Raw genomic sequence first — 26,935 nt, 5'->3', positions numbered from 1 at the left:
GTTTATTTAATAAAAAGCCATGGCATCCAGAAACATATTACTCAGGAAGACTTAAGTTTTGACGTATCACGTTAAAGGACCAGCCCTCTGTTCAACACTATGGGTCCGCCTGCCGGAACAACTGAGGGCCGTCATTAGCACATCCTAAAATAAACATCGAAGGATAAAGATGAAGGATGAAAACTTGTTTTAACTTGTTTCGGAGGCATAGTCTCTCTCTCTCTCTCTCTCTCTCTCTCTCTCTCTCCTTCTTCTTCTTCTTCTTCTTCTTCTTCCTTTCCTTGCTTTGGAGATTTTTTAATCGTAAAATCATGTTCTTCATTTACATTATTTTAGATTCACTCCTATACGCTCGGTCATTGGATACTTTGCTTATCTTGGAGCATCCATGAGACGTAGACCAGTGTTTTGTCCTTCCCTGCACGACATTACCCGGCATTCATTGGCGCCATTTGCCCCTGGCGAGCGTTTCATCAACTGTCGTCATTTGTGTTGACATTTTCCGATGAGTGAGACGATGCGAGTCATCCGACCATGAATAGCGATGTTTCCTTGAATGAGCACAATGGGTGACAGACGATGTGAAAACTCTTCTCTTTAGCTTATGGGTGGGCCCCGAAGCTCCGCAGATGATGTCTGGAGTCGTGTGAAAGTGCGAAGTGAAGCCATGAGCTCGTTCTCAGGCAAAATAAAGGAGTTCCCGCAGATTTCTGTGGACAGGTTCGATGGGCGAAACCTCGCTAGCACTGCCTATTTCTTGAGTCATGCCCACTCAGGTCAGTATTCGGTAGAAGTTGCTTTTGTCAGGTAGACCCTAGAGACCATTCATGGTAAAACTGGAGACCACGGCCTCGCCCCTCTGGTTCACTAACTACCAGTTTACGTGCAAAATGGGCGCCGTGTTTAGTACCAGCCCCTTTGGGGATGATCGCAAAAACATAAACAAAAGATGGTAAATAACCTAAACACAAGGCATAAACAGAAACAGAATCATAAGCAAAAAGCATTAAATATTAAGGTCGCCGACTGGCGGGAACCAGGCTGCGGGATTAGGCCAGGGACTCACGCCGAGACCTGTCAATAACTTGATGCAGCTTTACCTGTCGTTCTGTTCGTAACATGTCAGATTGAAATGGTCGTATTAGGACATTGTACGTGATGCCCAAAATAACTGGCATTTTATCTTTTTTTTTCTTCCATCTGTGTCGTCAGTTGCAACATTTTTATTGACAAGTCTAAATTTATTCCTCCATCTAGCCTCATAGGTAATCTTAGCCTATAGGATGCAGAAATCTACCATATGGTTAGGTCAGAATATTGCATGGCTTTGAAAATACTAGTGATAATTTAAAGTCAAAAATATTTGCAGTAACATTGGTATTTTTAGGCCTCGTGATTTTGACTTACAGTAGGCCAACATAGGTAATGACTGAGGCATTTCTGATGGCCTTGGTTTTTATGTGAATGCAATGAATATTATGTATCTGACAGAAATTCATAATGGTAAAATTATATTGTAAACCACTAGGCTATCACATTTTGAATGTGAAAACATCATTTCCCATGTTTTGATGATTGACTTTCCTGGCCTTCGTTCCTTTCCTCTGTAAACTTTATCTTAATACCGGCGCCACTCCCATGAGTGCCGTGTTTAGTACCAGCACCATTGGAATGAATTGTAAAACATAAGCTAAAGGTGGTAAATACCTTAGGCATAATTTGAGCCGAGTTTTATACTAGGCTAATCATGTTAATGAGGCTAAAGAACACAGCATAAACTCCAATAGGAAATAATAGTTTAAAGTAAAGTAAAACCTGCATATTTAACCCACTATAACACCCTTACAGTAGCTATCTCTAATAGTAGCCCAGGCCAAGTAAGATTATTCTTTCAACCCATAATTGTTTTGGATGCTGACATGTGGGGTCTTCCAGTCATTTTTGGTAGGGTTTGAACATGTATGTTGGTCATTTCTGTCAAAAATGAGGCTTCGTATTGGCAAGTTATGAATCCTCAAACAAGGAAAGCATAATTGAAAAATATCTTTCTTGGGCCTCTACAATGGAATTCAACAGATCACATAAAAAATGGAAAAAATTACATTGTTCACTAGGGAAGTTTTAGTCAGCAGCTATTGAAAACTGAGTTTGTTAGTTGGGGTATTCTAAAGTGAGAGGGCTACATCATAATTTAACCATACTGAGGGTTCCATGTTCTAAAACCAGTCATAAGGCCTTGTTTAATTCACAGCACGATGTCTTCAGTCTGTTGTAGGGTTGTACCTCAAAGGTCTCCATATCCTCCAGATCCTTTACAGCAGGCTATGTATCTTGGTGTTGTTTCCTTAACCCATCAGTAGACTAGGTACTGTACAATTATTGAAATGAATATTGTCAGCGCAGCACTGGCTTGCCTTTGTCACTTTGGCAGCAAGGCAAACCACGGTCTTTGGTAAAACACAAGCATTAACAAAAGAGTTCCAGGCTTTGAATGTTCTTACCCTCCCCCGCCAAGAAGAAACATTTTAGTAATCTTATGTTGTAATAGGCAAACTGAAGGAACACCTAACCCTCAGATAATCAATGACAAGACTGAATTGAAAAACAATTACTATATCTGGGTTTGGTCTTATATATAGGAGTATTCTTCAGCTCAAACTGGTTGGTAGGAAGGTGAGGGGGAAGGCCCTCATTTCTCTGCAGCCACCAGTCCCTTTTATCTGAGCTTCCATCAAGTGAGTACCTCTTGCTGCTGAGGGGAAAGTTGGAACTTTTGTTTTTATATGAGTAACTTACCAAGTAATTACACTGCTATTAGTTTCACTCGCTTGGCAGCTAAATTTTGAAATTTTTGGGTCACGGTAGTTTGTTTTGGGTAGGTGACTGGTGCCTGCCCACTTTCATGGAAAGAGAGGAACAACTAGCAAAAGAGCTCCAGTTTGTTTCTGCTGGCTGATGGCTATACACCAGTTATTAGCAGCAGCAGCTTTGTTTTGAAATTCATTATTTTTCCGTTGTCCTTTCGTCGATTGGTAAAGTATTCTTTCATTGGTAGCCTTGCGGCATACTTAGATAGAGTTAGGTTTCTTTTTGAAAGATTATTAATTGAATTTGTGACTTTTTCCCAATTGTGACTTTTTTCCTGATCATGACTTTTAGTTGACTTAGTAATGTCAGACTCGAGTTCAACTAGCTTTAGGTATTGCAGAAAAGGCTGCAATACTCATTTGACTAAAGAATCTTACAATTCACATAAGACCTGCACGGACTGTAGGGGACAGGTATGATCAGTGGATTTAAGATGTAATAATGAGTGTTCTGACTGGGACAGTAAGAAGTGGAAGACTGAGGTCACATTTGAATGAACTGGCTAGGAATAAGAAGAGGAAGGTGACTGCTTGACTGTAAGTCTTTAGCCAGCCAGGAATCTCCTAATTCTAATGATAATGGTAAGATTAATGTCGATGATGTTCCTGTAATTTCCGTGAATCCCACCCCCCAGTTCTCCAACTGTGCAACCCTCTCCTTTACCTGGCTCTCTTGCTTCCGAACCCAACCCCATTGCTAGTCTCAAGTTGAAGATTGATAAGAGGTTCGAATTGATAGTGGAATCCATTGCCCAATTAGCATTGTCTGAAAGTCTAAATGGACAAAGTGATTCGTAGCTAGTGAAGTGTTAGTGGAGGAGGTGGCTGCCCATCCTGCCAATTCTCCTAGGCAAAGGCCAATGACAGATTCCCCTAAACCTGGGAGGAGTCAGACAGGTAGCCTAAGGGAGGTCGGTGGGGTCTGCCCATGGGTAGCCCCCCCCCCCCAGTTGAACCTGTTGCTGAAACCCAGGTTGCAGCCAGGCACCCCTGGAAAGGTGTATCTTTGGATGTACACCGTCTTTCGTCAAGTTCGGAGGAGTCTAGTCCCAGGCGCCAATGGCGCTTTGAGGACAAATCATATCCTCTGACAAGATGTGCTGTGGATGTGTCGCGTTCTCATAAGCGCTCCTCATCTTCCAAGGTGAATTCTCCCGAGCGGCCTCCAGCGTCGAAGGTTCCTCAGGCGCCTGAGCTCCCTTCGGTTTCTGAAGTTTCCTTGGGTGCCAAGCACCCGGTATTGCCCAACCGCCCTAGAATGTCTAAGCACCCAATCACCCTTCAGTCCCTGAGCTCCCAAGTGTCCATTGATGCATGAATGCTCAGTGACACCCATACGTCCAGCTGTTGCAGAGTGCCCATCTTCGACCAATTGTCTAGTTTCTGCTGTCAGCCTCTCAGCTCCGTCTTCTTTGGTTGGGGCTCAAATGGTTAAGCACCCAGCGCCTTCAGGCTAAGCCTGCTGCTAGTACACAGGCGCCCACAGTGTTGGACCTTATACAAAGCAAATTGGACAGCATTATGAGCCTACTCAAGAAGGCTCCATCAGCTTCCCAACCTCCTGACTTGGCCTTGTCTCATGTATCCTCTGATGGGGAAGATGATGTGCTTGTTCAGGACACTCACCCATCGGCTTATGCTTCTCTGTTAAGGTATCTTCTTGTTGCCTTTCCAAGTTTCTTTTCACTTGCAGCTTCGTCTTCACCCGTTCCTGCCTTTCTAATGGAATTGCAGACTTCTGAATCTGCAAAGCTACCCAAGTTGGTGATTTCTTCCTTGGCAAAGAAAGTTTTGAGTGATGTTGATGGATGGCTGGCAGAAAAGAGAGATCAAGGAATAGCCATCTTCAGCTTTCCTCCTTCCAGGTTATCCAAGAGGAGATACTTGTCATACGCCACTGGGGAAGCTCCTTCCCTTGGGAGTGTTTGCTTCCTCCCAGGGGGACTTCTCCTGGTTGATCGACTCGCCTCAAAGATCTGCCTTTTCTTCAGGAAAGATTGTTCAGTTCTTTAGAATTAGCCCATCTTCTTAAGAACTTGTTTAAAGTTTTTGAAGTGTTAAGCTTCCTTGACTGGGCGGTGTGCACTCTGGCTTGGAAGATTAAGGACTGCCCTGTCTTGCCTGGCTAGGGGTACTCTCATGTATAGATGAAGATATCAAGGATGGCTCCCAAGAGTTGGCTTCCCTTTATACAATGGGAGTTCTTAAAAAGAAGGAACTATGGTGTTCTTACACCTGTGAGTTACTCCCTCGCAGAAGTTGGCACTCCTATTTTTCCCTCTGGACCATCATCATTTATTCCAGCAGGCTACATTTCTGGGGATATCATCAGAAGAAGAGCACCCAGGATCTTTGACCCAGTCTTCTAGGCCACTTAAGGATATGTCCGTTCTTGCTTCTAGGACATTCTCTCCCCACGTGCCATTAAGAAATCCTCGACTAGAGCTTCCTCCCGTAAGTGAGAACTGTGTCCTCTGAACTCCAGTAGGAGCCAGACTCCTTCTCCCCTGGGAGAGATGGAGGCGGAACCTTGGATCATAAATGTCCCGAGAGGGTTACACCATCCCTCTCAAAGAAAAGCTTCCTTTGGTCAGCATGCCAGTAGTGTTGACAGCCTACTCCATAGACTCAAAGAGATTTTTAGCCCTCTCAGAGGAAATTTTGTCTCTCCTCAGGAAGGGGGCGATAGAGTTAGTCGAGAAATTGAACTCCCCAGGATTCTACAACCGTCTGTTTGTGGTGTCCAAGGTGTCAGGAGGCTGGAGGCCCATCCTGGACGTCAATGCCTTGAATGTCTTCATCCAGAAGACAGAGTTCAGGATGGAGACAGACCGAACCATCCTGTCATCCATTCGCCAGGGAGATTGGATTACATCCATAGATATGCAGGATGCATACTTCCACGTCCCTATACGTCTGGACTCGAGAAGTATCTCAGGTTTGCATATGAGAACAGAGTGTTCCAGTTCTGTGCTCTGTGCTTCGGTCTCTTGATGGCTCCACAAATTTTTACCAGAATTCTTGCTCCCCTCGCAGAATGGCTCCATCGGATGGGTATCAAGATCTCCCTCTATCTAGACGATTAGCTCCTTCGGGCTCAATCAAGAGAGGAGTGTTTGGAGGACCTTCAGAGGACCCTTCTCATTGCCTTGGATCTGGGCTTGATGGTCAACATGCAGAAATCCCAGCATACTCCTTCTCAATGGATTCTCTATATAGGAATGATGATAAACTCTTGGGGTTTTGGGTTTCTCCATCCCCAAAAAGATTAGAGTCTTGTCTGAGGACAGTAAACAAGTTTCTTACTCTCGAATACTGCTCTGCCAATGAATGGATGAGCCTTCTGGGGACATTATCATCCATAGAGCATTTTGTTCTCCCAGGCAGACTACATATGAGACCACTACAGTTTTTCTTAAGGATCAGTTGGGACAGGAAGAATTACCCTGACACATTCGTGTTCCATGTGACACCCGAAATAAAGAGAGACCTGCTCTGGTGGAGCTTCGAAGGAAGAATGTCGGAAGGGAGGTTTCTCTTTCCTTTGAACCCCAACCTAGACTTCTACTGTACTCAGATGTGTCGGATCTAGGTTGGGGAGCTCTTGTAGGGAGCAAGGACATGGCCCCAGGATCAGAGGAACTGGCATATTAATGACAAAGAACTGAAGGCGGTTTATCGAGGACTACAGTTTTTCAAGTCAGAAATGTGCAGCAAGACAGTGGCAGTCCACTCAGGCAGAACAACTGCCTTGTTGTACATCAAGAATCAAGGGGGAACGCACTCATTCTCCCTTTGCGAAATAGCAAGAGGCCTTCTTTGGGTGAAACAAAAATTACGCCAAACTTCTGATCCTCTTCATCCAAGAGAAATTAAGCTTCCAGAAGCAGGTTTTACCCACGGAGTGGACCCTGGATCCATAGGTCTGCTTGGATCTATGGAATTTGTGGGGAAAACCCATCCTAGATCTGTTCGCTACCTCCAGAAACCAATCATCTCCCACTGTTTTGTTTGCCAGTATTGGATCCGTTAGCATGGGCAACAAATGCTATGCTTCGGGACTGGTCAAACAAGGACCTGTATGCCTTTCCGCCTCTCAGTATGGTGAGGCAGGTAATAAACAAATTTCAGATTCATCAGAATGTATCAGTGATTTTAGTAGCCATGTTTTGGCCAACAAAGGAGTGGTTTCCGGACCTTCTCGACCTGCTGGCGGACTTTCCAAGACTGCTACCTCAAAAACCTCATCTACTCAGACAGCCCCACATCATGGTTTGTCTACTCTGGCCCTGACAGGCTGCAAACTGTCAGGAAGCTTCTTGGAAAGAAGGGTTTTTTAAGATCAGCTTCGCAAGCTGTTGCCAAGTGCAGACGGCAGTCTTCTGACAGAGTATATGAGGCTAAGTGGGTAATATTTTGAGACTGGTGCAGAAGGCATGGGATTTCATCTACCCAGACATCTGTATTAGAAATAGCAGATTTTCTGCTGTATTAGAAAACCTCTAGGAGCCTGTCTACTTCCACAATCACAGGTTATAGGGCCATGTTAAGCTCTGTCTTCCGACGCACGGGAGTGGATCTTTCCTCTAATTAAGATGTGTTGGATCTCATTAAATCTTTTGACACCACGAAACAGAAGGAGGTAGCAGTACAGTAATCCCATGGAACTTAGATGTAGTTCGTAAATGGTTGTCCGACCCTCGATTTGCGCCTATGCGCTCAGTTTTGTTAAGGGACTTGACTAGGAAGACCCTTTTCTTAGTAGCCTTGGTGACAGTAAAACAGGCAAGTGAAATCCATGCAGTGGGTAGAAGAGTTGTCTTTTTGGGGTTTTTAGCTAAGACACTTTTTAAGCCCTGGCCTCGTTCTTTTATCATCAATAGTCTGAAATTTTAGGTCCAGGTGAAGAAGAGAAAACTCTGTGTCCTGTGAGGGATCTGAAGTATTACCTTCACAGAGCAGAGGGAGTGCGTGGACCTTCAAATGCCTTATGGTGTTTGGTCAAGAACCCCTCTCATCCACTGTCAAAGAATGCAGGCATTCTTCCTCAGAAACCTCATCTTGGAAGCTCATTCCTTGATTGGGGATGATGCTTTTCCCTCGTGTAAAGTGAGAGCTTATGAGATAAGAGCTGTAGCCACTTTGTTGGCATTCAAACATAATTTATCTCTCTCTTCCTTATTACAGGTGACTTTTTGGGAGTGCGAGTCAGTGTTTGCATCCCATTATTTAAAGGAAATAGAGACAATTTATCATAATTGCAGTACATGAGTACCCTCCAGTTCTTTTATGGTTGAGTGGTGGTTTTTAATCTTTTGTGGTTTAGGTGACTATGTCTTTTCTGGTTATATATTTTGTACTGCACCCAGGGCAGGGGCAGCATGTTATTCTTTGTTAGAAATTGAAATTGAGGCTATCAGTCGAGAAACATGCCAAGCGCCATCCTGGTCAAAGTATTTTTTAATTTAATTTATTATATTTTAAAAATGGCACTTGGCATGTTTCTCGACTGAAAAGCTCAATTGTCCTTTGCTGCAAAGTACCCACTGAAATAGTGTAGTAGGTGACCCACAGCTCTACCACCACGCCGCTATACGATAAGACGAGCGCCAACCAGAGGCAGGACTTCCTGCAGCAGCTCTCTTATCTGGTGAGGAAACAGCAAGCATTATATTAATGCTAGCAATTTTTTCTGTTCTCAGATTCATTACCATTCCTAATGTTTTGGGGTAGATATGTACATGCATCCCAACTCCCATCAATGTGGGAATCAGCAATGTAATTACTTGGTAAGTTAGCTGCTAAGTGAAACTAATTGCAATGAAATTACTTGGTAAGTATATATAAAACTTTATTTTATCATAAAAATGTCATTTTTGCTTTGGATATTTTATTTTGCCTTGGATGAATACAGTAGTGTGAAGAACAGAGGTGTGAGGGGCTTGGGTGATTGAGTGTGGCACCTTATGTCCTCCTTTGTAGGGGTAAGATGTATTTTTGTAACAGGAAAAGGTTTGGAGTAGAGGAGGTAATAGCATTCGTTCACATCTTCCACACTTACACCACACTGCTGAGAGGGGGGTTATGCATCGGAAGAAGAGTGATCTGGCTTAAAAGCAAGTTAGGCACATTGTGGACTCTCCCTTATTCGTGTGCATATTTTGCCTCAACCAAATAAAAATTATACTTCAAATGGTTTACAAGTATTAATAAGTAGCCTAATCTCTATGGGTGTTTTTCATAGTTAGTGATTTTAATGCCATATTTATAAATATTTTTAATGGGGTTATTTTGTTGAAGTGAAATTAGAATGGCTAAATGACATTAGTAGATAGGTTGCCAGATGTTCCTTTTAAATCTATCTACCAAGTCAGATGATATCCACGGGTGAAAATGTCCCATGTGCTCTGAGAAGTATGTACATATTTGTTTCATTTTCACTGAGATGGCATGCTGTTTAATTCATGATCTGTTCTACTACATTCCCCGCTTAATCCTTGGTCAGGGTTGGTGTTTTTAATGAACCTCTTGTAGCTCTTTTTGTCTTGTGACTTCTCACCGCCTGTTCCTTTGTCTCGTCTTCGCAAATGCAGTCTCTCTATCATCTCTAAGACCTTTTTCTCTTGTATGTCCCTATCACTTCCAATTCCATGATCTCTCTTCTTTATTGTCTCGTTAGGTGCCCAAACCATCTCAGTCCCCCACTGTATTCAGTTCTTATCCTGTCGCTTTTTATCACTCCACTCATTCGTCTAAGCATCCTCGTTCTGCCACTTATGTATTTTGCCCTTTAGCAATGACTGTTGTCACAGAGTATACTCCCTCCAGTTTTTTTGTGTTTGAATTAAGTATAAAACATTTTTATCCAAATTACCCACTGCATCTGGTATTGCGCTCAGATGCTTAAAAACACTGTGGAAATTTACTTTTCCCAGTGTAATCATGTCTTGCTGGTCATCATCCATCCAATTTGTCATATATTCAGTCTTTGACTTATCTTCCTCCCCTACTCTCTAATTCATATCGCTTCCCGTTTCATTTTCTCTCTAGCTCCTCTCTGATATCCGCAGTCAAAACAAGTGTCAACGGAGTGTGAAGGACATGGAGGTGGTTGGTCACTTTATGCCCTTGGTGTTGGTGTAACCAGTTAGGGATATCCTGAGGTATTGAGTAGAGGCTGTACTCAGGTGCTGCTTCACGAGGAGAATAAGACGTGTCTTTGAGCTTTTTCTCCTTGTTATTATCCAACTCTTCCTTCCGTGGGAATAGGAGGAGGTCACAGAAATCTTCTCAAAAGAAGTTCGGTGAAGTTCTATTGGACTTCGAGTGAGTTCCCCCTTCTTAGGGGGTTGGTGATGGTATATGTTCACCTGCAGGTGGGAAATCTGCCTTAAGTAGAGTTGACGCTGGGTTCTCTAAGCCTTGTCGTTTACCAGGCTTTCCATTTACCTCCAAAACAGGGAATGGCCCCAACTCTTCCCATCTTCATATTTCTGCCAAGGTGCACAGAGAAGAGTCTAACGCTGTATCCAATCTCAGTGCATTTCTTCCTCCTTGTCTTCTGTCTCCATCCGTGGAAAGAAGAGGTCTTGTCTTGGAAGGCCTCTCACAAGAAATTTTTTTGAACTTCGAAAGAGCCCTTTCCTGCGTGTTAATGGCATATGCATACCTGCAGATGGGATGTATGCTGTAGGTAGTATTGATCCAAATTACAAGGCTCTCTCAGATGCTTTCCTTGTTCATACTTCTGCTGAGGTACTTAGAGAGAAATCTGTGCTACCTTCTTGCTCAGATCATGTGTGACTAGTCACTACTGTATGATACCATCTGTATGTGAACCTTTGAGTGGTGTCTCCTTTGACTAGAATGCCTGAGGAACACATACACAATCCCTGGATTGTGTGTGAGCAACAGAGAGTGCAGGATCTTATAAACACTTTTCACCTGACACAGAAGTTAGGCATTTTAGTCAATAGCCAGAAATCACAGATGATTCCAGCACAGGAGATTCCATTGAGCCCCGACCTAGACTTTTACTCCAACGCCTCAGATCTAGGGTGGAGGGCTCTTTTTGGGAGTCAGGAAGTGTCTGGGATGTGGTCAGAAGACCTGAGAAACTTCCACATCAATGTAAAGAAGCAGAAGGCCATTCACCTGGGTCTCCAGTCCTTCTCAGCCCTAGTTCATGGCAGAACAGCAACAGTCCATGCTGACAACACGACAGCTCTTTCATACATGTGAAAGCAGGGAGGCATCCACTCTTTCTCTTTTGATGAGTCGGTGAAAGAGCTCTGTCACTGGGCAGAACAGGACCAGATGTCGATTGTGACTTGTTTTTTCCACGGGAGGCTGGATGTCTTAGCAGACAAGTAAAGTTGCCTCAAACAGGTACTTACGACGGAGTGGACCTTGGATCCTCTAGTCTGCGACAATCTATGGAGGTTGTGGGGTATGCCAGCCATAGACCTGTTTGCCACATTGAGGAACCACCTTCTTCTTCGCTTTTTGTTCCCCTGTCCCAGACCCTCTTGCATGGGCGACAGACGCCATGCTTTTGGATAGGACAGGTCTTTATGTTTACGCTTTCCTTCCCTTCGGTATGATCATGGAGGTGATCAACAAGTTTGCATCCCACCAAGTTGTTTTGATGGCCCTAGTTGCTTCAGACCGTCAGGCACCGTGTCAGAGCGAAGGGTTTTTTGAGACAGGCTGCAGAAGCTATTGCTGGATGCAGTCGATCTTCTAGCAAACTCTGCCAGTCCTAGTGGACAGTTTTCAGAAGATGGTGCAGCCACCGTAGCGTCTTTTCTTCTGAGACGTCTATAAGTTAGGTAGCCGACTTCTTGTTCTACCTGAGGACCACCACGAAGCTTTTGATCTCCACTTTCAGGGGTTATAGGTCTATGCTTAGTTCGGTGTTTAAACATAGAAGCTTGATGTCATAATCTCACTCCCAGATTAAAGAAGACGTCTTGCCAATCTTTAAAGTGAAAGCCCATGAGGTCAGGACCGTTGCTACCTCTTGCTTTCAGACATATATCTTTCAAGTATCCTTCAATCAATCATTTGGAGATGCAAGTCAGTCTTTGCTGCACATTACCGCAAGGACTTGGAGACTACTTTTGAAAATTGCAGTACATTGGAACCTTTATCCGTGGCTGGCATAGTATTGGAAGAGAAAGCATAGGGGCCCTTCTGTCCCTCTACTGTCCCTTGCCTTGGCATAAGGTGCTGAGATTATGGGAAGCTGGGGGATACGTAGTACCTAGAGTGTCCGCCAGATTTTAGTGGTTTGGTTGGTGGTTTTTATTACAGTGTAGATAAAAGTGTTGTTGGTTTATTCTGGTCTGCTGCCGGGACAACAGCATCTCTTTTTAACTTTGCTAGCCACGTGTGTACTTCCCTTGCTGCAAAGTTCCCACTTACGTAGGGGTGACTCTGGGCTATACAGCCACACCCACTACAGGTCAAGGGGAGCATCGACTAGAGGCAGTAACTATCTGCAGTTGCTCTCTTGCCAGGTAAGCACACCTTAGGTGGGTCAAATGGTAGTTTTGATGAGTGACACCACCACCATAGTAGCTTATGTCAACAAATGTGGTTAGTATTTCCCTTCATCTCTGCCAGTTTGAGAAGCACATTTACGTGTGGGAACTTTGCCTCACTGCTGAACTGTTAGCCAGGTACATTGTGGCTAGAAGGAATGTTTTGGTAGAACAGCTGAACTGCCAGGGACAATTAGTTAGACAGATTGGTCCCTACCTTCTTCCATGGGAAAAAGCTTTTCAAGCTTTGCTGATTTCAAGTGATCTTTCTGAAGGCCCTGGTGGTGTTCTCTTCTGTTTCAAACCCCAGAATGCTTTGTAAAATGCCCCCCCAGCACCTGATGGGATATCTGGATATCTTTACCTTCCCTCCTGCCAGTCTGATTCATCGAGTGTTTGTCACTGTGGTTTAGTTTAAGCTATCATGTACAGGGAGTGGACCATCTTCTCCAATTGATGTCGTGGATGGGTTCTCTATCTGGTTAGAATTACTTTGCAGCACAAAGACTGAGAAGAGTTTCATTGAGACAAACTCTTCTCAGTCTTTATGGTGAAGCATATTGCTCTGCCATGAGCCAGGTCATCCAAGTGGAGGGCATTGACTTCTTTTCCTTTATTGAGTTGTCCATACAGTACTCACAGAAGCTTTGAAAAGTTTTACCAACTTAGCCTCATCCTACCATGTTGACAGACTGCTTTTTGTATCTTATTTGACTCGTCTATGAGTTTGTTAAAAACACAGAACAGTCATTTGCTGATAAGAGACATGAAAATTTTTTGGTCCCTTCCCTCCAAGAATATGGTAGTGAAGAGTCAGATGAGATGCTTTTATGCCCAGTGGAAGCCCTACAGCATTATATTTGAGAACCTGGCCTTGCCTCCTAGGCAAAAGTGTCAGGGTCTCTTTGTGGTACTGGGAGGCACAAGGTAGTGGTTTCCAGAACACTTTCTTTCTGGGATCATCTAGCAGTTCAGCAGACATACAGTTCATCCTGTGAGGAGGGTGGGCATCCAGCTCCTGGCAAGAGCTCTCAAAGATAGTCAGTGGACCATCCATAGTCACAGGTAATGAGTGCAGATGTTTAGCAGGACCAGTCTTCGTAGGACCTGTGTTGGCTGCTCTTCAGGTAGTATAGTTTCAAATCTCTTCTCAGACTAAAAAACATCTTACCTAAGGTACATGGATGATAAGAGGCTGGAAGTTAAATAGATAAGCAGCTGGCTTTCTCTCCCTCCTTGCTTTATTTCTTCCTCTAGACTGCGGCGAGGCAGAGTACATGCTGGATGGGCTATAATGCTGGTAGCTGATATCAGAACCCATCAATTTTGAATGACTGAAATACCAGCTGCTGAGCAAGAGTTCAGATACATCTCATTCCTTCTCAGGCTCCTACCAGTCTTGGTTCCCTATGCCAGATTGTACATGAGGTTACAGGAGTTGTTGCTCATCGGCTCACGATCTTAACCAAGAGCTTGGCATTCCTGGGTGGAGATTCAGATTGCCAGGACTAAGTCTTTGTCATAAAAAATGGTGGTTTATGTTCCCAGGAACAAGTCACAAAATTTTAAAATAAAAACCAGAGCCTTTCATCAAAGTCCCAGCTCGACCTCCCCTGTTCAGTCCCTCATGCCAAAGAAAAAAAAAAAGTGCCCATCTGGTTTTTTTTATCAGGGTGATACTACAGTATAGGTATATCACAGACTATTTATTAATGATATAAGTATTCCCTAATTTTGAAAGTTTCCTTTTCATTTTCATGGCTTCCATTTCATTTTCATGGCTTGTTTTCATTTACTTTGTGACTGTAAAAAGTTTATGTAATTGCTGTATATTAATATAAACTTATAATTTCAGATCATATGATTGGGCTTAGCTCTCCTCAGTTCTTGGATCATCTTGAGAGTAATAGTGGGGTGTATTTGTATTGCTCTCACATCACTGCTCGTTTCCTACAAGCATCTATCAGACACCGACCTCTTGACCCATATGTTAGACCACTTCCACCTGAGGAGCCAGTAAAAATCACTGTACCTAATGTAGCTGAAGAAGCGAGTCACCAACTGTGTGTTACTTTGATACCTGCAGGACATTGTCCTGGTTCTGTTATGTAAGTTATGGAGCCAGTTCTCCTTAATCACTTTTTTTAAGATTTTAATTAGTTCAGTGTCACTGCTGTTTGATATGTTTTCTGACTTACTTTTTACTGTACAGAACATTCTGTGAATATTTTACTGTACATAACATTCTGTGAATAGATCTGAGACTAGTAAACACAAAGGTTCTAGTTCTGAATTATTTTCCATACTTCCTGGTGCTGAAGATGCACCCCAATTGAACTAACAAAATTTTGGAAAGAAAAGAGTGTGGTACTGCGCATGTGTTGATGGCTTTACTTTGATTAGAACTACTGTCTCAGTGTGTGATATACCATGGTTTCAGGTGCTGCAGCCATTAAATTGTAATTTTTTCATTTAATTTATTTTAATCATATTTTCTCTTTAAGTTTATACATTGATTTTACATGTTTGCAAATCGTTAGTAAAATGATATTTTAATGATAAAATAAAGTTTGTTCATACTTACCTGGCAGATATATATATAGCTGTATTCTCCGAAGGTCCGACAGAATTTCAAATTTCGCGGCACACGCAGTGGCCGGTCAGGTGGTTAGTACCCATTCCCGCCGCTGGGAGGCGGGTATCAGGAACCATTCCATTTTCTATTCAGATTTTCTAACGCCACTGTCTCCTGAGGGGAGGAGGGAGGGCAATATAAATATATATATCTGCCAGGTAAGTATGAACAAACTTTATTTTATCATTAAAATATCATTTTGTTCATGAGACTTACCTGCCAGATATATATATAATGAATACCACCTTTGGAGGGGGTAGAGACAGCCAAGAAATAGGGAAAAACCAATTATTGGTAAAATTATTTTGGTTCCTTATCTGATAGCGTAGCTGACTGAGTGGTTACTGTCACTCTAGTCTGCTTCTGCTTTACTAGAGACCCCAGCGAGGTAGTGACCTATATAGCTGGCGACTTCTAGATGATCTGTCAACGGGGCGTGACCACAATGTGACTAGATCATAGCCCATACAAAGAGGACAAAAGAGCATTACTAACCACCTAACCAACACCTAAAGCGTTAGTTTGCAAAAGGATTGGGAAGACTGCCTCCAGTAGTCGACCCAACAACCACAAAAACACAATTAAAAAGGGGATAGGATCAGAGTTACCCCTTGTCCCCAAGGTTGCTGAAGCAGCAATGTATGGTCCCAGCGAAAAGCAATTTTTTATGCTACCTAAACATCTTGCCAAGAGTGTGAGGCAAACACCGAATTGACTTCGCCAAAATGTGGCACTAAAAATGTCACTGAGTACCATATTTTCTTGAACGCCATGGAGGTAGCAACTGCCCTCACCTCGTGAGCGTTAACTCTCAACAACTTGAAGTTGGAGTCGTCACAACTAGAGTGTGCGTCCTTAATGACGTCCTAATGAAGAATGCCAGTGCATTCTTCGACATAGGTTTAACTGGTTGCCTCACAGAACACCATAAAACATCCAATGGACCACGAGTGTCCTGTGTTCCTTTAAGGTAGTACTTGAGAGCTCTAACTGGACATAGAACTCCCTCAGGTTCCTGTCCAATAAGGTCTGCTAAACCTTTAATTTCAAAGTGTCTAGGCCAAGGGTTAGAAGACCTATCATTCTTAGCCAAGAACTTAGGGCTTAAAGAATAGACAGCATTGTGTTCCTTGAAGCCCACATGACGGCCTCGAACTTCTCTCACTCTCTTCGCCGCGAGGAATGCCGTTTTGAGTAACATCCTTAAGAGATGCAGAGTGGAGAGGCTCAAAAGGACTAAACATCAAAAACTTGAGCATTACGTCCAAGTTCCAAGCAGGGGAAATCAGCTGAGGAACCTTGGACGTCTTGAAAGAGCTCGTAAGATCGTGGAGGTCCTTATTGTCAGACAAAGCTAATCCTCTGTGTCTGAATACAATCAAAGCATGCTCCGATAACACTTGATAGTCGGAACTGCTATATCGAGTTTTTCTCTTAAGTAAAGGAGAAAATCCATAACCTGGCTCACAGTGATAGAGGAAGAGGAAAATCCCTTCTTTCTACACCAACCTTTGAAGGTTGCTCACTTCGCTAGATATATCCTTTAGATGAAGAACTTCTGGCTCTAGCGATGGCCCGTGCCACCTGGCCAGAAAAAACCCCTTCGCTCTGACCAAGTTTCGATAGTCTGAAAGCAGTCAGGTTCAGAGCGGGGAGATTCAAAGATATCTCCTGAAGTGGGTTTGTATGAGCAGGTCTGCTCTCATAGGAAGGGTCCTCGAACGTCTACCAACCAGAAGAGAAACTCCGAGAACCAGTGGTTCAAGGCCAAACATGGGGATGAGAGTCATCCTGCGTCCCTTGTGAGGCCGCTGAACTTGTATGACTTCTCCCAGAATTTAGAACGGGAAAAAAGGCGTAAACATCTATTCCCTGTTCAATCCCAGGGAAGAGCAACTATCGCAACTGCCCCAGGGTCGAGTACAGATGAGCTTTACAGAGGGAGCCTCGCTGTTCTTGAGGTCGTGAAAATATCCACAAGATGGCGACCCCAAAATTTCCAAAAATCTTGGCAAACCTCCTGAAGAAGGGTCCATTCCTTCGGCAGGAGTTGATGGCGCCAACAGAGCAGGTCTGCTCGAACATTTTCGACCTCTGCCACAAAACTTGTGAGAATCGAAATGTTGCGAGCATAGGCTCAAAGAATAATCTCTCTTGCAAGGCTGAACAGGGAACAAGTATTGTCCGAGTTTGCTAGAACTACACGATTGCAAACTTGGACCTCGAAGAATTGGCGAGCTAAAAGATAGCCGCCAAATCTTTGAAGTCGATGTGCCAGGACACCTGTTCCTCTCTCAGGTTCCTAACACTTTCTCTCCCTCTAGTGTTGCCCCCAACCTGTTGACGACCCGTCGAAAAAACAACACTAGGTTGGGGTTCAGAAGCTTGAGGGAGATCCCTTTCTGCAATTCCGTTGGATCGAGCCACCACCACAGATCCTCTTTATATAAGGAAGAATTCTCAATTCCTCTTTCAAGTGTCTTCCTTGCTTTGTCAGTTCTCCAACAAAAGAACTGAAGAGGCCTGAGATGCAGACTCCCAGAAAACAAACTTCTCCAGCGAGGAAATGGTCCCCAGCAGACTCATTCCTTCCTTCACCTAGCATGTTTCCTTTTCCAAGAAGGCGAAACTTTTTCGTACATAGAAGTTGCCGTTCTTGCGATGGAGACGCTATAAAAGCCGCTGAAAAGATCTGAATTCCCAGACACAATGGACAGTGAGGGGATCAGCTGCGACTTCTCCACAGACCAGAAGTCCCAGGGACTTCACGAGTTGCAGAGTCAACTGAAGGTCCTCCAGATACCTTAACCGGCGGCGCTCGAATCAACCAGTCGTCCAAGTAGAGTGAGATCTGGCGTGCGACAGATGCAACTGCATCGCAACGTTTTTCATGAGACGATGTAAACACCCTCGGAGCAAAATGTGACGCCAACAGCATCTGGTGTTCCCAGGCGGTCAACCATCCAAGTACTGACCAGACCCAACGTTGCTTAACCGCTGATCGGACGAGAAGCGGTGTTTTCAACGTGGTATGGCCGTTAATGCAGAGTCCAAAGCAGAGAGCCCTGAACTGGTACGTCTAGTCCCCAAGACAACCTGAGATACTTCACCGAACGTGGATGAATTGGGGCGTGAAGATAAGTATCTTGGAGATCCAAAGATACCATCAATCCCGGGATGAAGGGCTCCTAGTATTGACTGCGAGGTCTCCATCTTGAACTTTTCCTTCGGACCAAGTTGTTCGACCTGTTGACGTCCAAGACGGGTCTCCAGCCTACTGAAAGTTTCGGGACTAGAAACAATCTGTAGTAAAATCCCGGGAACACCGAGTCAATATCTGTTCCACTGCTCTCTCCGCTCGAACATCTGTTCGAGCAGGTCAAACAATTTTCTGTTTGACCGGAAGGCAGTTGGGAAACAAAAACAAAAGAGGAGACAGGAAGGGAATCAAGTAACCTCTCTCTAACAGTAGGAGGGGACCAAACGTCTGCCCCTCACTCTTTCCAGGCTTGTGCAAAATGAAGCCTGGTTGCAAAGGAGTCTGGAGATGAAGGGAGTCACTTGCTACCTCTCTTGGAAGTGACATTCCTTCGGGAAAAAACTCTTTCTCGTGGTGCGGGTCTCGTGTTGCTTCCCATGGAAGCCCTTTGTTATGCAAACATTTAGCTTTTAGTTTACTTTTTGTATCTGAGATCGGTGCAAAGCGTTATGAAGGAGATGCAGTTTGAATGTCGATAACTTTAGTTTTGAGAAGAACGATATTTTTTGCTTCTCTGTGTATTTATTTGCTTGCCGTTACACAGTTTGATGTTTTTATGACATAATGAAAAGCCAAAAATAGACCTGCAAAGTAATATAACTAAAATGAAGCTAAATGAAGCGAGTGTCAAAACACGGCTGAGGTTGGCCAGCGCGACGTTTTACTTAGTCAAGCTCTGAGCTGCTACTGACTGACTGCCCTGCGGCATTCCTGTCTTTCGCTGATGCGTACTATGTCCACAGGGTTGCCATAGATCGCATTAGATATTATTTCATAGCTAAAAGGAAATTACCACCGATATACTGACAATATCATTACATTATATGAAAAATGTAATTTGACTATGATAGGTTACTGTTTTGTTTATAACTTCTAACTGTGGCGAACTTTTAAATAAAACTTTCTGAGAAGATAGTCAGGATATGTATGATGCCATATATAAAATATCCCAGAAAATTTTATTTCCGATTTTTTTAGTCAAACGCTCCCCTTAAGACAAAGACAACTGCGAGGGTGGAGAGAGAGAGCGAGACGGTTGAAAAGTCTCAGGAAACAGATCCCTAAGAAAAAGCCAGAGTCTGATAATCAGAGGAAGAAGAAGACGAAAGAAGTTTCTCTTCATACAAAGGCTGTGACGAAGAGGATGTTCTTCCGCAGCTGGTGGGTCTTGAGTGAGTGGTGAAAGTAGTTCCGATTCGCCGATACGTGGCGGGAACTCCAAGCGAAGAAGTCGTCAACTAAAGTACGATATAGTAAACATAAAAAATGTGGAACGCTTCACGATTAGCGTGTCATCCTTGCGCAAGAGCCATGCTAATCTTCTCTGTATCGTTCCAATTAGTATATGTACTGCCGAAGCAAGTACTGGCTAAATTAAGAAGGACATCAAATGTTGAAGCGGGTAGTTGTGCGACATGATGAACAACTGGGCGGTGTCAACACAAGACTTGAAGCTATCGGCGAAGCGGCGCGGAGCGTCATGGCGTGACGCGAGAGGCTCCTTGGCAAGTACTAGAAGAGAGTCACAGCGTGGCGCGCGCGCGTCATGGCTAGCGCGCGCCGAGCGTCAAGGTGAGGAGCGCGCGTGAAGCGTGAGAAGCGCATGAAGAGCAAGGCGACGCTCCTGGCGCGAGACAAGAAAAGGCCAACACCTCAACTCGGGAAGACGAATAGGAAGCCACTAAACACTCTCTCTAGAAGACAGACGCTCTGTATCGTTCCCGAAGCGGGAGACGAAGGTGAAAGTCTGTACCTCTTAACAGGCAGATTCGAATCTTGAAAGGTTCATGAGAGCATCCAGCTGTTGTTGCAAACCCAACAAAATCTTCGCAGCGTTGGAGAAGCCACTCTCTCGGGAGAAGGGCTGAACCTGAGAGAAGGAAGGGGGCGAGAGACGATACTTCCTTCCACAGGGGAAGAAGCTCTAGCCCTTGCCTTAGCGCGACAGGGGGTCGCAGTAGAGTGATCATTCGAAAAACACTTTATTCTCTTCTGCAGAGGAATATCCACGCAACTTTAGGGAAGAGTACAAACGTCTCAGAGGAAGAGGGGCGTGGCGTCCTCTCCTCTAAGCTTCTCTTAAGAGGGGCGAGAGTCCAACCGAGCTCCAACCCGTGGCGGGGAGGGCGTGTCGGAGGGCGAGAAGCAATCCTTCAGGATGCGTGCTGAGCACGATCCCTGGCAGCCTGGGTAGCGTCATCAGGACCTGCCGAAGGGACGCCAGATCGGTGGAAGCCCCGTAACCCTCATGCGGCTTTCGACATGCCCCCTCCCTGGTCCTGGGAGTTCGACAGAGGTCCAGGCCTAGAGGCATTATAGGCCGATCTGACGCCCCCTCCACAACACTAGGGGCACTAGCACTAACACTATGCGTTTGAATTGCATTCACTTTAGTTTCAAGAGCACGCATTGACTCCACACGAAGCCAGGGAATTACCTTCTGCAGCAACAAACTACAGGGTTAGTAATAAATTACTACAGGGTTACTAGTAGGAGAAAACCCTGACTGTCCAACTAAGGATGTACTCTAGGAGGAAGATTTCCTCAGCCTATCACGCTCAATTTAAGCATATAGGCTTCATATTTCTTCCACTCACCCTCAGACAATCCCACATTCATTACCGATTATCATAGAGCATTGAACACCCTTCATATCATACATAAAGAGTGAGGAACTATCAAAGTCTTCGATAGCCTCACCTTACATTCACCCAAGCTACAGACTCGATAGCTAGAGGTAAGACATCTTAATTATAAGAAAAGTCAAAAGCAAAATCAAAACGGTCCACAAAGAGCGTATGCCAAGTCACAGATCCAGTCGAATACCAAAAAAAACCAAAATACTTAAGTGACAACAATTTCGAAATCCAAAGGCGGAGGAACTGACAACAGGTGTTGACAGTCCGGCGACAGAAAAAATCTGAATAGAAAATGGGAATGGTTCCTGATACCCGCCTCCCAGCGGCGGAATGGGTACTAACCACCTGACCGGCCACTGCGTGTGCCGCGAAATTTGAAATTCTGTCGGACCTTCGGAGAATACAGCTATATATATATCTGGCAGGTAAGTCTCATGAACAAATTATTTTTTAGATGTAGGCAAGTTTCAGTATGGCTGCCTCCGTGAGCACACCCCGTGTCAGACAGGCAAAATCAGGACCTGTGGATTGAGTTTCAATTTTAATCTTTCTGTAATGATATAGATAATTTTGTTTTGTAAGTTTTGGATGATTGAATATAAGATAATGGAATTTTACCATGTCAGGATGTATACAATGACTATTACTTAGTATAAGTTCTTATATAAGAAGTTTTACATAAGTAACTTACCAAGTAATTACTTAGCTAACAGTTATGCTCACTCGGCATTTTAAATTCAAACTTCACGGTAACGCGTTAATTGCAAAGCAGAGGATGACAGGCCCACCCACTGCTATGGGAGCGTGGAAGCAACTCGCAGCCAACGGTGTCATTCTCTTTTATGCTGCGCTGCCGACAACACGTCGGTCACTGCAGTCTTGCCTGATTTGCTGGTTGTTGCATGCTTGCTGAAGTCGGTGAAGTATTTCACTTTTGTTTAGCCCAAGCTGTTGTTTTTTTTTTTTTGTTGTTGGTTTCGTCAGTGCATTTAGACTTACTTCTAGTTAACTATGTCTGATTCTAGCTCTTCCAGTCATCACTATTGCAGTGAAGGCTGTAAGGTTTGATTAGTTAAGCTTATTTATGATGCACATATCAGGTGCACCACATGTAGAGGGTAGGTGTGTTTGAGGGAGAATATGTGTTGGGAGTGCAAGGACTGGGATGAGTTTAAGTGGAAGGTACTTGAATCTCATCTTAGTAAGGTTGAGAAGCATAGGATAAGGAAGGCGGCTGCTCGGGCCAGAAGTAGGGCCTCTTTTAGTAGGGATTCTTCTCCTAAGCCTAAGACAGACTCCATCCTCCCTCTTCCCTCTGCTCCCAGTCACACTCTTTCCTCTTATCCTCAGCCCTCCCTCTATCCCTCCACATACTCCTGTGCTTGTGACCCCGATGCCTTTGCCAGTCTTGAGTCTAGAATTGAGTCTAAGTTTGACAAGAAAATAAATCTAGTGGTTAATTCAGTGTTGGAGATAGGGGCATCCCTTAGAGTCCTGATGAACAAAGTTTTCAGTGATAAAGCGTTGGGTGAAGTGTCAGTGAAGGTGGTTTCCTGTCCCATCGGTTCTCCTAGATGAAGGTCAGTGTCCCGCGCCCCTGAACCTGGGAGAAGACATACTGGAGGTCCAAGGGAGGCTGGCAGGGTTTGCCCACAGGTTGCTACCCTTCAGTCAAGCCTGTTGCAAGATCCCAGGCTTTGACAGACTGCCGCTGGAAAGGCATGTCATTGGATGTGTGCCGCTTGTTTTTGAGCTTGGACTCAGATTCCGACCGCGGGCATTGCAGATGCTTCCTTGATTTGTCCCGGCCACTGAAAAGGTGCATAACTGTCAAACGTCACAGGGAAACTTCGACAACCTACTATCATCTTGCAGCTACATTGTGGATCCTTCAGTTTTTGCCTTGGTTCAACTACCTGCACATCCATGGGTTTCTCCTGTTTTGTTCTCTCCCAAGGATTCCAAATGCAGCTGTCAAAGATCTTGAGTTTCATTAGGAAAGTGCCCTCTTCGAAGCCTTCTCAAGACTTGCCCCTGCCTCTGGTCTCGTCGGAAAACGAAGAGGAGATCGAACAAGATGCTTCTACTCCCACAGCCTATGCATCTTCAGTTCCTGCTGCGGAGTTTTCCTACCCTTTTCTCCTCGGCTGCTGCAACATCTACTTCTTCCTTCCTTATGAGGAGTCTTCCTGAAGATCGCTCTCGACTTCCCAAGATGTTGCTTTCTTCCTCCTCCAAGAAAGCAATGCAAGAGATTGAAGACTGGCTCTCAACGGAGTGAGAACAGGGCAAAGCAACTTTTGCCCAGCCTCCCTCTCGTCTGTTCAAATGGAAATATCACCCATATATCACTGGGGAAGCTCCCTCTTTGGGAGTTGCTGCCTCTGCCAAGGGGACTTCTTCGGCCTTATCGACTCTTCTTGTCAGTCAGCCTTCGCTTTGGCCAAAGTTTTCTTCCCTTCCTTGGAACTGGACCATCTCGTTAAGAACCTCTCCAAGGTTTTTGAAGTAGAGGCAGTACTCTGTTATTGGTGATCCAGTCTTATGGCACTTGTCTAGCGACAAAAATTGGCAATTTTCAGCGATTTTCGCCGCAGAAAATTGCTGATTTCCGCTTGTCGGTGCCGATACGTACCTAACAGAGGTGCTGATCTCTGGTTATCGGCGCCAATAAGTGCTGAAGATTGCCAATTTTTGGTTATCAGCGATTTTCGCTTATCCTCATTCTGTCAGAATGGAATCCCCGCCAATAACGGGGACTGCCTGTACTAAGCTTTCTGGATTGGACAGTAGGAGCCCTTGCAAAGAAGATCGAGGACTTCAAGGGCTTGGACGAGCTCTTCACAGCAGACCTGTTCAGTATTCTTTCTTGCTCTGACAAAGCCATCCAGTACAGCTCTTCAGAACTCGCGGCCCTGTACGCTTTTGGATTTCTTAAAAAGAGAGAACTTTGGTGAGAGAACTTTGGTGCACCGTCACCGCAAGAGGAGTCACTTCTTTGCAGAGATCCGCCTTGTTATTTTCTCCATTGGATTCTTCTTGCCTTTATCCCCCAGTCAGTCATGAAAGAGATCGTGTCGCATCTCCAGAAGAAATCCACTCAAGACCTGCCAGCTCAGTCTTCTGAACGCCCCAAGAGTTCTTCGTCTTCTTTTTATTCCCAAGATGATCTCTCCGCTGCAACAGCATCCCTATCATGGAAATAAGCCCAAACCGCAAGTTAGACGTCACTCCAACCTCCAGTTCCAATCTAGATCCTTTAAGAAGGGCTCCTCCAAGCTGCCATCCAAGAAATGAACCAGAAGTCCTTCGTGCCTCAGTAGGAGTCAGGCTTCTCCTTTTTTGGGAGAAGAGGGATCACAGGGGAGCAGACCAGTGGATCGTCAAAGTGTTAAAGGAGGGCTACTGCATCCCGTTCTCAGAGAACCCTCCAGTAGTTACCTCTCCCATCACCTTGACGCCTTACTCAAGAGACTCAGAGAAACGTTTGGCCCTTTTGAAGGAAGTACCCTTTCTCCTTCTGAAGAGAGCCATAGAAGTAGTCGAGGGCGTACACTCCCAGTGTTTCTACAATCTTCTGTTTATAGTCCCCAAAACGTCGGGGTGTTGGAGACCAGTCCTAGATGTAAGCACCCTCAATCTCTTCGCAAGGAAGACAAAGTTAAAATGGAGACGAATCAGTCAGTCATGGCTTCCATTCACCCGGTGATTGGATGATCACACTAGATATGCAAGATATATACTTCCACATTCCCATTCATCTGATGTCCAGGAAGTATCTCAGGTTCGTCTTCCAGGGAAAAGTCTTCCAGGTTTGGTCCCTCTGCTTCAGCCTCTCCATGGCTCCCCAAGTATTCTCACGAGTCCTCTCCCCTCTCACCAAATGGCTCCACCTAGTCGGCATGAACATAAGCCTTTGCCTGGACGACTGGCTTCTTCAATCTCCTTCAAAGAGACAACTCTCCAACTTTCTCAAGATCTAGGAATTCTTCTAAATCTCCAGAAGCCCCTACACAGGAGATTCTTTATTTGGGGATGATTCTCAACTCTTGGACTTTCAGGTTTTTCCATCCCCCAAGAGAATCACAAACTGCCTCCAGACAATTCGCGGTTTCCTCATTCTGTTGTTGTGTTCGGCCCATCAGTGGATGAACCTTCTAGGGACTCTGTCATCTATCGAGACCTTCATCAAGTTGGGCAGGTTGCACATGAGAGTTCTCCAATTCTTCCTCAAAGCCAACTGGAACAGGAAGACTCAACTGGAATCTGTCGTCTTTCCCATCACTCAGGAGATAAAATCGGACCTCCAATGGTGGCTGTCCGAAGGAAGACTTTTGCAGGGAAGATCTCTTCACCCTCCAAGCCTTGACCTAGACTTCTACTCAGATGCCTCAGATCTAGCCAGGGGAGCCCTTCTAGGGGGTCAGGAGGTTTCCGGGACGTGGCCCACGAAGGAAAGCAGTCTTCTTATCATCATAAAGGAGCTGAAGGCCGTTCGTCTAGGTCTCTAGCATTTCTCGACCTCAGCTCGCAAGAAGACAGTGGTTGTTCATGCGGACAACAATACTGCTCTGTCGTACATCAGGAACGGAGGCACTCGTTCCTTTTCCCTCTGCCAGACTGCAAAGGACCTTCTACTTTGGGCACACCCGAATCAAGTGACGCTGGTTACTCGCTTCATTCAGAGGAAATTAAGTGCCCTGGCTGCTGACTTGAGCTGTTGGAAGCAGGTCCTTCCTACCAAGTGGACCTTGGACCACAGGATGTGTGTCGACCTTTGTATATTGTGGGGCAAGCTGTCCTTAGACCAGTTTGCCACCTCAAGAAACAATTGCCTTCCTCTCTTCTGCTCTCCAGCCCCGGATCCCTTGGCATGGACAACGGACACCATTCTCCTTGACTGGTCGGGCCTTGACCTTATGCCTTCCCACCCTTCAACTTAGTGAGGGAAGTCCTGAACAAGTTCGTGTCACACCGCAACGTTTCAGTGACACTCATAGCTCTGTTCTGGTCCATGAAGGAATGGTTCCCAGACCTTCTACATCTTCTGGTAGACTTCCCGAGGCTGCTTCCCCAAAAAACCTTGGCTACTCAAACAGCCTCACTTCAAGGGATACCACCAAGGGTTGTCCACTCTCGCTCTGACAGGCTTCAGACTGTCAGGAAACTCATCAGAGCGAAAGGTTTTTAAGAGCAGTTGTGGAAGTTATTGCAAATTGCAGACGACAATTGACATGCAATGTCTACCAGTCAAAGTGGACAGTGTTCCGTCTATGGTGCCTCAGACATCACCTCTCATCTTCTGAGACATCTTTAAACCAGATTTTGAATTTTCTCCTATACCTGGGGAACTCTAGGAGTCTGTCCTTGTCCACCGTTAAAGGATATTGGGTGATGCTAACCTCGGATTTTTAAACAGAGGTATGGATCTTTCATCTAACCAGGATCTTAATGACCTCATTAACCCTTAAACAAAGCCTCTATTTACAAAGTGTTCATGCCGCTGAATGTTGAAATCGTTGAGTTAACCAAATGGAAAAAAAGTTTTTTTTAAATCACAGCACGCTTAGTTTTTAAGATTAATCGTTCATTTTGGCTCTTTTTTGTCATTGCATATCAGTTTAGTATGCAACCATCAGAAATGAAAAAATATCATTATCATATATAAATATTGAAATATATGACCGCGAAAAAAATTTCATATATAATTGTATACAAATTGTGCTGTGAGCAAAATGGTTAAAGCTAATGAGTTATTTTTTTCTTTGTATTGTACACTAAATTGCGATGATTTTGTATATAACAAATTGTAAAATGATCAAAGCAACACAGAAAATATTATCACAAAATGATGCATGAATTAATAACGTGGATCTAAAAATTTTTTTTTAAAAATTCACCATAAATCGAAATATTGTGTAGAGACTTCCTGTTTGTTGGAAAATGAAGGTAATTGATTAGTGTTTAGGCTTACAATTGCAGTTTTCACC

At 44.5% G+C, this 26,935-nt stretch overlaps 1 protein-coding gene, 1 non-coding gene and 1 pseudogene across 2 annotated transcripts in view; 1 reads left to right on the top strand and 2 right to left on the bottom strand.

Moving 5' to 3' along the window:
• The first annotated feature begins 434 nt into the window (after nt 1-434).
• LOC136850625 (protein artemis-like) overlaps nt 435-26,935 on the top strand; it is a 100,383-nt gene continuing 73,882 nt past the window's right edge. Inside the window, exons 1-2 of the mRNA XM_067124323.1 lie at nt 435-776; nt 14,268-14,520. Of these exons, the coding sequence (XP_066980424.1) occupies nt 605-776; nt 14,268-14,520 (425 nt within the window). The 5' untranslated portion in view covers nt 435-604. The remainder of the gene's footprint in view (nt 777-14,267; nt 14,521-26,935) is intronic.
• LOC136850891 (5S ribosomal RNA) lies at nt 17,974-18,090 on the bottom strand (annotated as a pseudogene).
• LOC136850889 (U6 spliceosomal RNA) lies at nt 19,569-19,672 on the bottom strand. Its single transcript, XR_010856780.1, has one exon. It is a non-coding gene; the product is annotated as a U6 spliceosomal RNA (small nuclear RNA).

The sequence above is a fragment of the Macrobrachium rosenbergii genome, chromosome 22, assembly GCF_040412425.1.
Source record: "Macrobrachium rosenbergii isolate ZJJX-2024 chromosome 22, ASM4041242v1, whole genome shotgun sequence".
NCBI lineage: Eukaryota > Metazoa > Arthropoda > Malacostraca > Decapoda > Palaemonidae > Macrobrachium > Macrobrachium rosenbergii.
Note: the sequence above shows the minus strand (reverse complement) of the source record. Positions and strands in the feature narration are given on the sequence as shown.